This window comes from Amblyomma americanum, chromosome 7 (assembly GCF_052857255.1).
Source record: "Amblyomma americanum isolate KBUSLIRL-KWMA chromosome 7, ASM5285725v1, whole genome shotgun sequence".
NCBI classification, from domain to species: Eukaryota; Metazoa; Arthropoda; class Arachnida; order Ixodida; family Ixodidae; genus Amblyomma; species Amblyomma americanum.
Window position 1 is genome coordinate 10620546 of NC_135503.1, and position 16753 is coordinate 10637298.

The 16753-nt window shown below is 49.5% G+C and overlaps 1 protein-coding gene across 1 annotated transcript; it reads right to left on the bottom strand.

The window, feature by feature from the left end:
- Nucleotides 1–4860: 4860 nt before the first annotated feature.
- On the bottom strand, nucleotides 4861–15570 carry LOC144096943 (protein Wnt-16-like). The gene is made up of 5 exons (XM_077629749.1): nucleotides 15485–15570; nucleotides 13155–13372; nucleotides 10519–10691; nucleotides 6172–6317; nucleotides 4861–5236 (listed from the first exon to the last, which is right to left on the bottom strand). The coding sequence occupies exons 1-5, from the start codon at nucleotides 15568–15570 to the stop codon at nucleotides 4861–4863; spliced, it is 999 nt and encodes a 332-aa protein (XP_077485875.1).
- Between the last annotated feature and the right edge of the window lie 1183 nt (nucleotides 15571–16753).

Below are 16753 nucleotides of genomic sequence, written 5' to 3' on the forward strand. Positions count from 1 at the left end.
GCGCCCCGTGAAATGCTTTAATAATGTCTTTGTTCTGCAGCGGACGTACTTTGGCTGATCATGACGATGAAACTTGATCTGTGGAATACGATTTCTCGGACAGCTCCCGCGCGGAACAATATGTGGCAGTAACATACACTCAGCTGTGTTCTGTGCTGTGGTGCTGACTAAACGTTCCGCGGTCACGAGCACTGAAAAAAAAATAATTTTTACATAATTTTATGACGATTTTTAAAAACACCTGACCTAACACGTGCAGTAAGGATCTTCTATTGGTTATCGTCGATTTTTGTCATCGTGAACCACTTTTTATGCTAATGCATGGTTCACCTTTCCTCTGTAACGCCTAAGCCCTGAGAGTGCACAAATAAATACGTCCACGAAATAATCTAGTGTGCTAGTTTGTGCCATATCTTTCTCTCTTGCTTTCTTCCCTGGAGTGTTTCCTTTTTCGCTGTCAGCCTCTTTTTGTGCAAACCTCCACTACGGCGCCTCTTTCTTCTTTCGATCTATTATCCTTCGTCCCCTCCCTCACGACGCGGTTGGGGAGTCCACCGACAGTGAAACAGTTACTGCGCATTTCGTTTCCTTTCCACAAAATATTTTTTTACTATGCGACTGCTTTTCCGACGACACATTATTGGTATGCTCTCGATTTTAAGTGGCGAAAGCTGGTAGTCTAGACAGGCGATCACACACACTCACACCGGTTTTTATATATATTTATTTCGAAAGTAAAAATGAGTTCGAGTTCGCTACAAACGAAGACGAGACGACCACGAAATTCGATCAAAGCTCTTCCTTCGTTCTGGATAAACGCTTAGACAGACAAACAAACAACTTCAAAGCATCGAGGCCTTCTTCATCGCCTTCTTTCTCAGCGACTGCCCGACCTGTCCCATTCCGCCCTTCTTTGCTCCCAGCCTTTGTTCATCATCGCTCTCAACTCGCGTCCCACCCGAAACTCCCGGAATCCCCAAGTATCCAAAACACTCGCCGATCAGGATGACGCCGCGCATACGGAATCGAGGGGTCAAGCGTTCGCTCAACTCATTCCGTTACGGACACCGCGTGGTGAAGAGCGAGCCTGCCGCCACACAGAGTGCGCAGGCCTGTCTGCCCCTTCCGACCGTCGCGTATTTGTCACTCGGTGGCGTTTGCGCCTGACACTTGACGCGTCGCCGCCCCGCTTCAGTCTGTGCGTGCGTGCATTCGAGGAGGGGTTGCGCTCCATCCGAGCGTGTTCGCCGAGAAACGCGGATGGCTGCGCACGCCGCATCGCCGCCACTGACGCCCGAAGAAGCCGCGGGGTGGCGGCAGCTGCGAACGCCATGGACCGGCGCGCTTCGGCGCCGAGTCGAGCAGACGACAGCTTGCGGCGGCAGGCGCGAAACGTCGTCTGTCTCCTCCCGCACGACTGAGACGGATGGCCTCCGGATAATAAGCGCTCTCTTCAGTCGCCCTCCTCTTACATTGCTTCTTTTTTTCTATCTCTCGCGTCTTTGTTCCACCCTACGGCTACATGCCGCTCCTGTTGTGACGCGCACGGCATCGTTTAGTAAGGCAGACGGGAAAATTAGTTTCTCAGGTGTGTGTGCGCGTGTGTTGGGGTAGGTGGCGGGGTGTGGCCCCCACTCTCCTCTTCCCTGCAGCTCCTTGTTGTCCCTGAGTCTGCGCTTGACGCCCTGGGGCGGCAACACCTCGAAGCGGATGCAACGAAGCGCACTCGAGAGATTAAAACAACGTGGAAGACTTGTTTCGGGCGGGGTTGCGCGTCAGGTGCGGCGAAGACAGCCGGGCGACAAGTGAAGGGAGGCGTGTTCTCCGTTGGACGACTGTTGGTTCGAGGAATATGAACGTCTATATAAACCCGATGCGCTTGGACACCGTCCTACGTCTGACACGAAGTCGGCCTGAATGTACTGCTTGACACCATCTCATGCAGTATAGACACAAAGCGGCGGCAGAAATTGGTGTTTCGTTTTTTAAATTTCTATCGGTCGTACGAAAAAGGATCAAAATAAGATAAAACGACGACATAATACTTCGCGCAGATGGAAATGAGAGCCACAGATATGATGTCAAGCTCTATTTCTCTCGTCTTTTGCTGCGGCAGTTACAGAATATCCGCTACTGAAATTTACACCATTTGGTGTTCTCATATGCTTTACATTTATTGTGACGCGTGATATCCATGGCAGAGAAATGAACGTCAAAAGAGTGCACGCTCTTTACATGAAGTGTTCGACAGGGTTTTTGACTTGACGGCACAAGTATATTGCCTGTTGTCCTACGCATTTTTCTACATTACCTCTGCATGTTCGTTATTGCTCGGTATATTTTTATTTCTTTCTTTCTTTTTCTTTCTCTCTTTCTTTTTCCTTTCTTTCTTACTTTGCGTCAAAATACAAACGCAAAATATGAAATGGATAGATATTGTCAAAGAAATATCCATTTCGTATTTTGACTTTGTATTTGACGCAAAGAGTTTTGAAGAAATTTTTTCTGTGAGTTTGTGTTCTTTATTCCTCGTCTCCTCTGTGCGGAGGAATAACGGGCTGCGAAGTGAATGAAAAAATGAGCCGACGCTGAGGTAACCATCGAATATCGGGCGTTAACGCACCTAACTTATGTCGCCGGTTCGAATCCCTGCCGCAAGCCAGACTCTAACTTAACTAGCAAGTTTACGCTGCACGAAACGCGAAAACGTATGCCACCACCCCGAATACTCCGCGACAATCGGTTGAGCCGCAATGTTCATATGAAGGTTCATAAAGGCGTTGATTTGGGGGTACATCGGTCGCCGGTTCGAATCTCTGCCTCGAGTTAGGCTCTAACTTCACTAGTAAGTTTCTGCTGCACGATACGCTGAATCCTATGACACCATCTGGAACATACTGCGGCAAGCGGATCACCCACAACGTTTACACGAATGTTGGGACTAAGTGGCCCGACTTGGTTAATGCGGCGAGTTGGGCGTGTTGGTACATGGTTTTCTGGAAAAGCAGCGCTGAACAGACGAGGCGACAAGGACGGGCCTGTCGCCTCGTCTCTGTCCTCGTCTGTTCAGCGCTGCTTTTTCAGAAAACCCGACTTTCACGCCTGCCAGACCAGGATATATATATATATATATATATATATATATATATATATATATATATATATATATATATATATATATATATATATATATATATATATATATATATATATATATATATATATATATATATATATATATATATATATATATATATATATATATATATGAAGAAAACAATAACAGGCGGCGGCGTGATGCCCCAGCAGCATGACTAGAAACTAAGCCAGTGGCGAATCATGCTGCAGGGGCGTCACGCTAGCTGCCGCCTGTTATTATTTTATTCCCTTATGTAACCACCTCGGTTATCATGGCAACCACTGGGTTATGATTTGCGTTACAACGCACAACGCTGCGCATAACGGTCTCTAATACTCACTGCTACAGGTGAGTCAATAAACCAGCGGGCCCTTCTATGAATTTTGTCGCGAAGAAATTCCCGGTCAACAGGAGGCACAAGCACCGCAAGAGTGAAAGGCGGAAATTCGATGGGATGCCCTGCAGAAAATGCATCGCAGCAGTATACGCATTCATCGGGCTCGTACCCTCCCAGGGCCTTTTCCACCCCCTAGCACGGGACATGGGGCAGAATATCCGTGAGGTGTTCGATCGGCACCACCGATTATTCAGGAGAGGCTGTTCAATCATAATAAAGCTCGAGATATCAATCGGTATGCGCTTCGCTTCACTCTGCATCGCAATCTGATCACTGAAAAGGAGAGGTGATGGATTTTAAAAGAACTCTCATTTACAATTCCACACATTGAATAAACGTCTGATCAACGTTTCACGCTTCCTTCACTGAAAATAAGTGCGTCGCTGCATGTGTTATGCATGCTAACCGTCAGGGAGACTGTCATCGTGATAGGAAACAGAAAAGGATATCGATCGTGTAGCGGCGCTCGAGAGGTGCTTTAGGTAGAACTTTTTAAATTCTTGCCACAGCTTTTCAGGCACGCGCAAAATTCCTCGCGATGTCGTCGTAATGTTAGCTGGTATTCCTGATCATTTCTGTGTTCGTGTTAGCACTGCCTAAAGTCAGAGCACGGAATTTCGAATGTTTCGCGAGGAATCTCTTGATTCGCAGTGTTTCTCCCGCCGCAGTCACGGCATTGAATGGCAGCATCAATTCGCGTCTCGGCGTCGTTGCTTATTCTTCAGGATGCGTTGTTTGTTAACTTACTTGACTGGACCTATGGGCGCAGTGTAGCGAAAAAGACTGAAATCGGATTGAGGACGCGGAAGCGAGCTATGGGAACAAAAGTGACAGGCGAAACTTTGAGAGATAAAAAGCGAGAGAAAGTATGAAAGAATAAACTCCACCTCAAGTTTCGAGCTGCTCTGGTTGGCGAGGACTTGACACCGGAGGACCAAACAGACATTCACTTCCATCACGTAACGGAAAGCTTCAGATCATATATTTATATCTGTGTTGTAAGAACTTGTGTTACCAGCGCCCGTGCCGAAATCACGAGATCTCGATCAAATAAGCTGTGAAACTGTGTCTTCTTCGTAATCTTACAGCAGCCTAATCGTAAACCAGCCCCGTGACTGTTTCTCGCTTATTTGCGCTTACAATATTCGCCAACTATCGACTACGAAAAGCGAGTCCTATAGGTAAGGATCGTGAGAGTATAGCTCCATCCAAAGTAGCCTCGACCCGGTTCACGTTTAAATGGCAACAACGAAAGAAAAGATAACTCGCATCCAAGCGGCAGTAAGTAAGTGACCCTGTGACTTCCGCAAAGAGTGGCGCCTTTTCACCGGCAGGCGTGCAGCTGCACCCTGGTCTCGCAGGTGTCGCAGGTGACGTAGCAGCACCAGTGGAATCGGCAGCGGCAGCGCTGCAGGCGGCGCAGCGTGCGCGTCTCGAAGCCGCGGCCGCAGCAGAGCCGCCGACACGACGAGGGGTCGGCGCAGGGCCGCCCCTGGCTGCCCGGAACGCCGGGCTCGGGCCGGCAGAAGTCGGGCGAGGCCCGCACGTGCACCAGGTCCGCCGGCCGAGGCCGCGGGTCGCCCGGACGCCGCAGCCGCACCGAGCGCCGGTAGCGGCCGCGCAGCAGCCGCCCCACAGACGCCAGCGGGGCGAGCGTGCGCCAGCACGAGCGGAGGCCGCACGAGCCGGACACGCCGTGGCTGCACGCAGGCCGGCACCCGGTCATGATTCTTGCTCCGCTGGAAAGCCCGCCTTAAGCGCATTCCACACTTCGTCGTTGAAGCGAAGTAAGATTGTTCCACTATAGTGCATGCAAGGAACGAATTTCTTGCCATGGCAAATGTGGCGCTGCGCGGTCGTGCTGAAAAAATCTTCGGCACTTATTTCGCATGTATTGCCATGACCCTAAATCATACATCCGAAAAAGTTAAGATAGATGGATAAATTTAATGAAAAGACGGCAAAGAAGTTGGCCAGGAAGATTTATATCTGGCCTGCTACTCTGCACTGGGGAATGGGAGGAGGAGAAGAGAGAGGGTTCTGATGGGCGACGATGCGGTGAGAAGAGAGATGAGAGTCTGTGCACACACACTTGATGGCACCACAACCGCGAGTAGATAGATGCCTGTGCCACTCAAAAAACGTGAAAACACAAGCATTTTGCCTAGGATGCTTGACAACTCTGGAGAAAAAAAAAGCCAAGCTGCAACAACTTTTACAGAGGCAGCTGTTCAGACCACGTTTAGCGTTTATAAGGTGTCGTTGGCGCTGTAACACACCAAGCCAGATTGGTCATAATGGATGTAATGCATGACGTCATGACAACGGGCCGCAGTGATTGACCAGATTAGAGTGATGTCACGCATGACGTCATGACAACGCCACGCTGACTATTCAGAGAGCCAATCAGTGATTGGTCCGAACGTAATGACGACACCTGTGACGCCACGAGGTCTCCCATTCTCTCTGCCCACCTCCCTCCTTCGTAGCGTATGTTAGGCCTCGCCTTATGGGTGGAGCGCAAAGGCGGGAGAGCAGTGGTCGAAGGCCTTCTCGAAGGTGGCGGCGCCAGACGGATAGCTTTTTCGAAGGTGACAGTATTAATGCTAAGAAAGAGTGTGGTTGTCACACTCACCAGCGGCACCGCAGCCGCACCCTGGAGGCAAGCGCGATCCTCCCGGCGCGTAGGTTGTGCAGGTTGGCTGCCTGCCGCAGGGGCTCGGTGCTGCGCGACGAGCGCTCGGCGGCGCGACCCAGCTGCCGGGACACTCGGAGGCCCGCCTGCGTAGCACAGTCACAATCAGGCAGTCGCTCTCGTAGCTTCCAGTGTTTCACCAAGTATTGCGACTACAGTTGCACTCAGACTTAGCAGGGGTAGTAGACACGTGGAGAGGCCATTCCCATGGGGACATGAAAATCGGTTACGAAGAAATGAAAGGCTCACTCTCATTGGGCACCTCAACCGCACCGTGAGAGAAGGGATGGAAGAAGTAGTGAAAGAATTCGTTCCAATGAGAGCGGTATATGGAGAGGGCCCAGGCGAGCTGCGAACGTCGGTCGCCTGCATGGTATGGTAAGGTATGGTATCTCTTCCTTTTAAATACCTTTACACCCCATCCCCGGTTTCCTTAACCCCCCCCCCCCCCCCCCCCCTCCACTTAGGCCAGCAAAGAGGCAACGTTATGCAATAAACGGTTTTATCGGCATCACTCAATTTCCTATCGTTCAGGTTTCCTTTCGTGGGTTTTGCCGCATTTAGAGGGCAACTGCGTATGTTTTAGAAATCGACGAGCTTAAAGAGCTCGAATGTGTGAAACTTGCAGGTAAGGCATTCGAAGTCCTTTTGAACTAGCATTTGAAATATTGGCGTAATCGCCGATTAAAATCGTGACGGTCTTCAAGCTTCTACGCAGCGCACAGCGCATGGTGACATCATCGAAGGTATCGGGACATTTCTAGCGCATAAACGCTTGCTTTGAAGAAAAAAAACCAACGCAACCGAAGGTAAAGCCCGCCGAGCGTTGTTTGGCAGCATCCAAAGAGGAATGGCTGAGTGTGGTTGACGGCAGCAGGAATTTGAAATTTTACTTTCTGTGAAGTCACACTAAGCTTCCCCGCATAACTTTAATGCTTTGAGAAAAAGCCTAAAGTTCAATCGTCGATTACGTCACTATTTTAAACGCTAGCGCAACAACACTTGGCATACTTTACGTACAGACTCTGTAGATTTGAATCCTAGAAGATCGAGGAATTCTCAAAAAGTGGTGCAGTTGCCCTTTAACAGCCCCTATGCCCTGCTTGTAAAGCGCTCTTTCTTACGTAAAGAAACATACTGCAGTGATGAGCGCTTTACAGGGAAACGTGTTCTGTAAAGAATGCGCTCGGCGATGTCTTCGGTGGCGCATAATGGAAAGGTGAACAGAGCGCTTGCTCTCTTCCTTCCGCCGTATGATTATTCTGCGCTTCTCTCCACCGAGGTGCCAAAGCGCAGCTCGTCGGGCTTTTCCTGAAGGAAGGGCGGATGCAAGTATATGCCACGACCAGGATTAGATTTCTTCGGTGGCTCCCCGCGGTGGCTCAGCGGTTAGGGCGCTCGTCTAGTGATCCGGAGTTCCCGGGCTCGAACCCGACCGCGGCTGCTGCATTTTTATGGAGGGAAAACGGTAAGGCGCTCGTGTGCTTTGCGATGTCAGTGCACGTTAAAGATCCCCAGGTGGTCGAAATTATTCCGGAGCCCTTCACAATGGCACCTCTTTCTTCCTTTCTTCTTTTCCTCCCTCCTTTATCTCTTCCCTTACGGCGCGGTTCAGGTGTCCAGCGATATATGAGGAAGACACTGCGCCATTTCCTGTCCACAAAAACCAATTGTTATTATTATTATTGGTCGGTGACATTGATTAATGGCTAGGTGTGTTTGCCGTTTCTTTTTCAAGTGTTGTTTTTCTTGAGCATGGATGTATTATATTGCTTCTTCATGCTGTTCTGTTTACTTACTCGCTTTGTTGGCATGGCGGCGTCTAGAAATATTAGTCCTGGTGTTGTTTACTTAATAATTTCTGTGTACTTGTTCCCCTCTATAATTTATGTTCTTCGCATTCTCGATATCCATTAATATGAGCAATACCTATTCATAACCACGGCTACCTTGTACAAGGGGTCATGGGCATAGTCAGGCTGTCAAGACAGCTTTTAGCACTTGACCCTTTCCAGGATACATTATTTCTGGAAGAGATAAAGAATTGAAATTGAAATTAAACCATCGCATCTTGTGCTACGCGTAAACTATCGCCGCCAATATTTTGTAGCGATAGCTACATTACGGTAGCATTTCGATCCTTCAGCGTGGCGGCGCCGCCACCCCGTGGCTGCGCCGCCACGCTGTCACGTGGTGGGTCACGTGGTTCGCGCGGCGCCGTGGCTGGACACGTGATGCGGAGCAGCTGCTGAGCAAGTTCCACTTCGCCAGCTGTAGCTATCGCGTCACTCCAGGCTTAACAAGAGCCAAACCATCGCCAATTTTTTTCTTCACCCTGGCAAGTAATATCTTTTCTTTGATTTATTTTTAATGTGCTATAGTGGCCATTCCCAGCATTTAGCCGCTGTGTGTTTTCTTGCCTGAAACCTGGGCTCGTGGCAGGTGGAAGCCTGCCCAACCGGGTGGAATATGTGCTACCTAGGCCGGGTATAATATGTACGCTAACATATATTCGCATTTGGCCTAACTACGCAAATCGGCTGCCATTTTTTTTGGTTTCCCGCTGCTCTCGAGAATTTCACAAACCGTGATACCACTTTTAATCAACGAATACCCGCCCTTTAGTAATTCAGTATCCTTGACTTGTATTATCAGCGTCGAACGATACGCGAACAGAATGACTGTAATACGAACTCAAGAACACAAACATATTTCAAAGAAATCAAGTGGGACAATATTCAGTCTCCTCGAAATAAAACATTCTTATTTTGCTGTTTCCATTTCAATTGTCTTGTTCGCGTTTCATAGGATGTTATACCCAGGTGTGAGAATTACATCGAGGCAACTAGAAGTGCTTGAGAAAGTGGTGACAAGCTGCTGCGTACGAAGGAAATTAAGGAACATCAACTTTGCGGACAGTTCTCAAGTTCCACGGCTTGCGCAAACATCGTGGCAGAGCTCATGGCCGACGAGTGCATGGTTTGGGCGTGTTCTTCATTGGTCGCTCTAGAAGCCGAGTCTGAGAAGCAGTTGCTCATTTTTCTTCTTCAGATTTGTCAATAAAAAATTGTGGAATGAATTCTAAACATCTGTATGGTATCATTTAGGTTTCGGCGGTTCAGTGATTCAGAGGATCACCAAAATACATGTAGCAGCGTGTCTGCCACTGAAACTGACTGACCACACTGCATGTTCGGAGCCCATACGCCTTTCACCGAAGCCTCTGCCTAGCTGCAAATGCACATTCTTATTCTATGGCTGACGTAGCTGTCATTAATTAGTCACAAGAACAGTCATGAGAAACAAAGTACGAGTGTGGAAACGATCTTCAATCAGTTTCGAGGGGCGCGTGAGTTCTAGTAACATGATACAACGTTCTGTTACAAGGGTTTTTGGATTATGTCCAGGGGTACATAAGAAGAGTGGTACTGTGTTTCTGCTTGCATATACGCGCAGATTTTGTGTTCGCTGCTGCAAGACTGACTCTGAAAACAGTCACGGTGGATGATTTCGAATGTATATCCCGACGGCCACACGCATGGGCGGGATAAGCCCGTAAACTGGGCTGTTCGTGCTATGAGTTGGAGGCACTAAACAAAATATGCAATCCATGCTTCTCCGTTATTTGCAAAGCGCATTTTGTATGCAGTTTACCACATGAGTCTTTCGGTCAAAGCCAGGTGTTGCCTCCACAAAAACACCCCCTGCTGCAAGTGCCTCCTATGGACGTCCACTGGACCACCTCTCTAGATTGTATGGACCGATCACTCTTGTACCGATAGGTTTTAAGACGTGCGCTTCCAGTGAGACATTTCCTTTATTTTTTTAGTTCGTCTTATTGCTCCTGCTAGGAGTACTACGAAAAATGCCTCCCCGACCCAGGTGGTCAAAATTTTCCGGAGCCCTCCACCACGGTGTCCTTCATAGCCTGAGTCGATTTGGGACGTTAGAAGCCCTATCAGCCGTCAACCAAATGCCCCGAGAAACCAGCACTCTCTAATGAATGAATGCATAAATTTATTCAAAGGACGACTAACAGTGTCCCTTGCATAAGGGAGAGTAAAATGATTTTCCCCACACAGGACACGGACGCAACACTCATGAACCTGTGGAGTTTTGCTCTAGAGTTCAAAGCTTCACTTGAGTGACGCAAGGCCTGCAGAGCAAGTTACATGCTCAAGGGACAATATTCCACAACACACTTCTACTCTCTCACAAAAAGCCCTGCCGTTGATGGGAGCCTTCTGCGAGGCATCGATAAACGCCAACCCCCAGTAGGTGACCGACCTGGACGTCGTCGGAGCAGCCACCCCAGCGCCACGCTCCGGGCGTGGCTGCGTGTCCACCCGCGGCCGATCCGCAGGCGCACTCCTTGAGCTGCCCCGTGGCGCAGGCGCGGGCCACCGTGTGCGCCACGCCGGCGCTGTGCAGTGCGTACAGGAACGCCGTCTCGGGGCTGCCTGCGTGAGCGCCGTGAGAATTTCACTTTTATAATCACGAAACGCTTTATAGAGGGAGTAACCCGGACTTTAGCCGTGCTTTCCCGACCTCTTCCTGTTATCCCTATTCTCGTTGTCTAACGCTATGCGTTGCTACACGGGCGCAATGAACGCGGTATAATCTGATACGCTCCTTGACGAGATGAGGTTGAGCACGTTTAGGGCATCCAATACAGTGAGCGCAATATGTGGCTCGTGGTACTCACAGATGCTTGCCCTGTGCTGCGCTACAAGAGCGCCCTCTTATCCTTGACATCTCGCCTTGATGCTCACTGCTCTTTTACTGCTTCACCACGCGGGTCGAAGCCGCTAGTTCCAAATGAGAATTCGCGCTTGAAGAATCATTCAGTAGCAGCCGTTACAAAATAAGCACCCCTCAGAAACATTGCATTCGTACAAATCAGGGCTGCCAATGTTTTAGGAAGATGATGTTTTGAAAGAATATAAAAAACAGGAAATTTTGACGGCTTTCTTTTTTTGGCGTGCTACCTTGTCCTACGTATTTGGGCCAGTTATTTACCTCTTGCGTTGGAAGGAGGGGAGTTGCACAGTGTTGACTTCAGAGGAAATAGAGTTGACTATTAATTTACACGTGAAAATACAATTGCTATTTAAGCTGAGGCTGAAAGGAAGAGACAAATATTCGTTTCGAGGGTCCTTCGTCGTTAATACCAAGGGCTGGGAGGGGGAGAAGTTCATATAGACTCATTTCGACAACGGCTTAGCCTGCAGCTGGCTTAATGCCTGGCTATTTTCATACCACAAAAGAAAAAATAAACGGCGAAAATGATAAACATGGACGCTCCTTGAACAAACGGATCTTTTAGTGAAACCTTACCTTAAAGGATTCTTGAAAAGGGTGTTTGATATTGGCCAAAAAATGCTCGCACCATGTAGAGTTCAGGCCGACGAGCGTTCATGAAAAGGGTGTTTGAGATTGTCTATATAATGCTCCCATTATGTATAGCACAGGCCAACGAACGTTCAAGACCTCAAACGCGAGCCGATAATTTACAATGCAATTTTAAAAACTCCCGCTTCCGTTCCTAGCGGCGACCTGCAGTGCTAGGCTTTCGCCCGAATCCGCGCTCGTTACGTCAGCATTGGTTCGCGCGCGTCGGCAGCCGGCGGAGGGGGCGAGTGCGAGGGGCAGGCAGAGGAGCGTCGACATTTCGGCGTGCAAAAACTGACGAGAGGAGAGGGAAAGGCGCGCAGAGGCGGAAATACGAATTTCGACTACAGATAACTCGGGCGCTCGACTACTGATCCGGAGTTCCCGGGTTCGAACCCGACCGCGGCGGCTGCGTTTTTATGGAGGAAAAACGCTAAGGCGCCCGTGTGCTGTGCGATGTCAGTGCACGTTAAAGATCCCCAGGTGGTCGAAATTATTCCGGAGCCCTCCACTACGGCACCTATTCTTCGTTTCTTCTTTCACTCCCTCCTTTATCGCTTCCCTTACGGCGCGGTTCAGGTGTCCAACGATATATGAGACAGATACTGCGCCATTTCCTTTCCCCCAAAACCAATTATTATTACAGATAACTCAGCTTCCACAAAACGCATCTAAAAAATTCTTGCTGGAGGTTATTTGTGGAGCGGCGTCCTTTAGCATCCCAGGCACATCGCATCTTTGTTGGGACCCCCTTTCACAGCCCCTTTAACGTTTGGGCAGCCCTGATGTGAACGACCGACAACGTGCAGCGTACAGCCCAAAGCAAATTAAATCAGCACCAATTTGTTAGGTGGAGCGAGCTCTTTATTTTTTTAATTCCCTTCCCCTTATTATGTTTCTACAAATTTTTCCCCGTTTCGCTGATTTTTTGATTTACTAATCCGCTTTACGCTTTCAACCTTTGAACATTGCTTCGAGTTGACTGATAATTTGTGCTCGGGCTGGCTGATGCTGGCCTCCTACTTGCCTAGTTGACGATTCGGTCATGGAACCAGCAACGTCTGCTTTGGATGCACCCGCCGCGGCGGCTCAGTGGTTGTGGAGCTCGGCTGCTGACCCGAAAGACGCGGGTTCGATCCCGGCCGCGGCGGTCGAATTTCGATGGAGGTGAAATTCTTGAGGCCCGTGTACCGTGCGATGTCAGCGCACGTTGAAGAACCCCAGGGGGTCGAAATTTCCGGAGCCCTTCACTACGGCGTCCTTCATAGCCTCAGTAGCTTCGGGATGATAAACCCGCTTAAGCCAAACCTAACCAAGCTTTCGGTGCGTCGCGGTCTGGTTCGATCTCTTCGATGCGACGTGGCTACACCATAAATGAGGTTGGAAAGCAGACTTTTTTTTTCTGTACGTAAGTGACGCGTGTGTGCGCGTGCCTATAAAACACAAGTATAAAAATGTTCGCCGAAATAAAAATGGAGCCAAGTGTAGCGGCGGTTTGTACAATTAGTATGAATAGGCGTGCGCATACCCACCCCTTCGCAGCGTGTGTCCGAAGCTGTGCTGCGAGCAGTTCCACGGCTCGTGGCGGAAGAGCCGCTGGCAGTGGGCGAGCGCCAGCCTCGCTCCCGCGGCCACTGCGGCCACGGTGCCCGGCTGCTGTCGGCACAGCTGCCGCTGGCCCCGGCCCAGCAGCGGAGACGAGGACTCGCACACCGTGTCCACCACGCGTCCACCCAGGGTGCCCAGGTACCTGGACAGCGCAAGAGACAAAAAATACCAAGGCAAAACAGAGCCGTGAGCCAACATGATCGGATATTATTAACGCGACAGCGTTGAAGGCCCCGTTCAGCAGAATAGCCGGTGTCAGTATTGTCAGCGTCGGCTTTTTGAGCGAAAAATCACCAGCATGTCTCTGGCAGGTGGACCCCAGAGAGGTAGGTGGGCCACCTAGGTCATGTAACGTTGAGGCATCATCACAACCTGCCCACCGAGGTAACTGGCAGTTAAATTAATGATCGGTAGCTCGGGTAGAAACCCCTGTGCTTCACAAAACCATCGCTGGGAGCACCTGCCATCGCAGGGCAGTGGCAAATCGCTTAACCGCTGCACCACTGCGCCGGGAGTGGTATGAGGACGCACAGGAATCTACCAATGTAAAGTAGAGAATGTCATTCTGCATGTATGGGAATTAACCCATTACGCTATCTGCTTACACCCTTAAAGGCGGTGCTTAAGTGTCCCCTCCAATTTTTGTTGTATAGTTGCTGTCCAGGGGTTAACAATCGCACTCACTGTGCAGAATTGGCCGAGACACGGGCGGTGATTTCCTGATGCAGAAAAAAATATATTGCAAATAATTTTTTTGGATTTGGGGAGATAGGTGGCTGGATGTGAAGAGGGCTGCACGTGAAGAGGGCTTCGCGTGCAAGAAGTAAGAAGGCTTGAATAAAAAAAATCGTGGGCTTAAGCTGGAAAAGAAATGATAATGAAGTATTAGGAAGAGAGAAGGAAGGTGTGTATGGAAGAATGCATATTGCTGTTGCCGTGTGTTCAAGCACTGAATCTACAAGGTATGGAGGAAAAACGCTGAGGCGACCGTGTGCTGTGCGATGTCAGTGCACGTTAAAGATCCCCAGGTGGTCGAAATTATTCCGGAGCCCTCCACTACGGCACCTATTCTTCCTTTCTTCTTTCACTCCCTCCTTTATCCCTTCCCTTACGGCGCGGTTCAGGTGTCCAAAGATATATGAGACAGATACTGCGTCATTTCCTTTCCCCAAAAAACCAATTATAAAAGACAAACGCAGTACACAAATACACATAAAGTCGTGGAAATGGGAGTTTGTGCAAGCAGCGGCAAGACAGCTGAATGTGATCGATAGTTAGGGGTTTAGCACCCAACTGGCGCCAAGGGAGACCAGGGCTGTGAAGGTAGAAATTTAATTGCGGCAATGTTGCCGCCTGAGAGGAACCTGAATGGGAATGGAAGTTGCTGGTAGTCAGGTGACGTCAGCGGTGATGCATCATGTTGCTGCATTATCGTACGCCTGCTAAACTTAGCCGAGTAATTACGCGCAGGGTTATTCAAACGTGCTGCTGTCCTCCTGGCCGATTTCTTAAAATTAAAATTAGGCTCTGAGTGGTGCGTGAAATTCACTTCTGCAAATAAGTCATGCGGCCAAGGAGGCACAAAGATAATTGTCGCCGCCAGACACCTAATTATGTGATAACGATTAATGAACTTTTCAGTGATTGCAGTGAGCGTGCATTTTGTGTGGAAAACTAGGGGGCAGTCGTATTCCTAAACAATTTCATTTGGTCGAACTCTCCTAGCACGCGAGTTTGTTCCGAGATATTCGCGTCCAAATGTTCAGCTCGATGCACGCAATTACGCGTGCAAGGTGGTGACAATCGTCGCGAAACTACCATCTGCGGGGTTTGCCAACGGCGCAGAGCGACCCGTGGAGCTGATGACTGTTTCCCCTTTCGCTTCTCGCCATCGAAATAGACGAAACGCTCGACACAACAGCTGCGTCACACTAGTTTCAGTTGACTACCGCCTTTAGTTGCTCGTAATCAGTGGCAACTTTGGGGGCGAATATCTCGGAACGTGCGTGCTCTAGAAAAATTCTACCAAGCGGAGTAATCTAGAAATGCGATGTTTAGAATTTAAAGATTCACGCTAACCGCAGTTGATTAACACAGTTCCTTTAATTAGGTGCCTGACAATTACCATCTCGCGTTGCGCCCACCTAGCCGCATAAGTTATGCACAGAGATGGTTTTCACTCAGTTCCTAATTTTAAGAAAGCTCAATTTTGGACACCCAGTAGACGGAGAGCGCCATCGAGCGAGTGACTCACATCCAGTTGGCCGGCGCCGGACTAGGCAGGCTGAAGAGGAAGAGGCAGACCAGTGTCCTCACCACAGGCAGTGCTGGCCGGCTCATGTCGTGTCGATGCCACGAGGCACGGTGTGCGTGCACTGCCCGGGAAAATCCCGCTCCGGCCGCGCGGTTCAAGCCAGAGTCAGTTTCGCGGGCGGGACCAAGGGGGCGGTGTCGCCTTCCAAGGCGCGCCCTCATTGGCTGAGCGCGCCCGGGCCCCCACTCTTCGTTGCCGCTTTCTTTGTTCATCTCCAGCTTGTCATTCGCAGTGCGTGGAATAGCCTATGCACTCGGAGCAGGTCGGCTGTTGGCGATCAGTGGCGGGCAGATGACCGAGCAGGGAGCGGCTTTGTTTTATTTTGTTTTTGTTCAGCAGGAGTCGCGTCCACTAATGAAAATGAAAAATTGTTTTTTGAGGAAAGGAAGTGAAGTACAAGCCGTGCGCGCAATTATGCAATACACTCACTCAAGCTAAAAGAAAAGAATGGCACGATTAACTTTTCTGCCGAAATCTATTAAATATTTCAAGGTTATAAGGTTAAAAAAAATCACCAGGTATATGAACCTGACGACGGCGTGGCCACGCCCATCGCACCGAATGAGTACTTTAATGAAAATTGGTTTTGAGAAAGAAGAAAGGCTCACTAACTCTCTCAATTCTCAGTGAACACCTGAAGCGCGCCTTAAAGGAGAGAGTGAGGGCTGCATTGATCGTTTTGCCACTTTCCTTGAGTTTGATGCAGTGCTGTAACCCATGGGACTCCTTTAATTTACTTTACATTTACGCAGTACGTGCCAATCAGTCAGTCATAAAACTTTAATATTGGCACTGGGCTACTAAATATGATGGGTTCCGTCGACCCCACCAGGTGGCCCTCAGTCAGTGCTGAAGGCGGCCTCTTGGTCTCGTGCTGTGACCCGGACTTGTACTTCCTGATTAGAGCTGGCGAGCAGGTTCTCCCACTTTTGCAAGCCTACGAGCTTCTGGAGTTCTTCGGGCGGTGGGTCTGCGGGGTAGTCCCAAAAAATGTGTTCCATCGTGGCTCTCTGGCCGCCTTTTGAGCAGTCAGGTTCGAATTCGTCCGGGTTGATGTGATGCATTATCGCACGTGCTGAGGGATCAAGGCCTTCCTCGAAATCCGAAGCAGCGGCCTCGTATACTTCGATACAGGCAGGGACCTTCGTGCTGGCTCTCGGCGCAGTTTCGTCTTTTGACGTCATGTCGACCTCTCAAAGGTTAGGTTAT

Coding starts and splice junctions, on each gene's coding strand:
- LOC144096943 (XM_077629749.1), bottom strand. CDS start 15,570: ATGAGCCGGCCAGCACTGCCTGTGGTGAGGACACTGGTCTGCCTCTTC. Junction 10,692..13,154: donor CGGACACACGCTGCGAAGGG/GTGGGTATGCGC, acceptor GCGCTCACGCAG/GCAGCCCCGAGACGGCGTTC. Junction 6,318..10,518: donor GCTGCTCCGACGACGTCCAG/GTCGGTCACCTA, acceptor TGTGCTACGCAG/GCGGGCCTCCGAGTGTCCCG.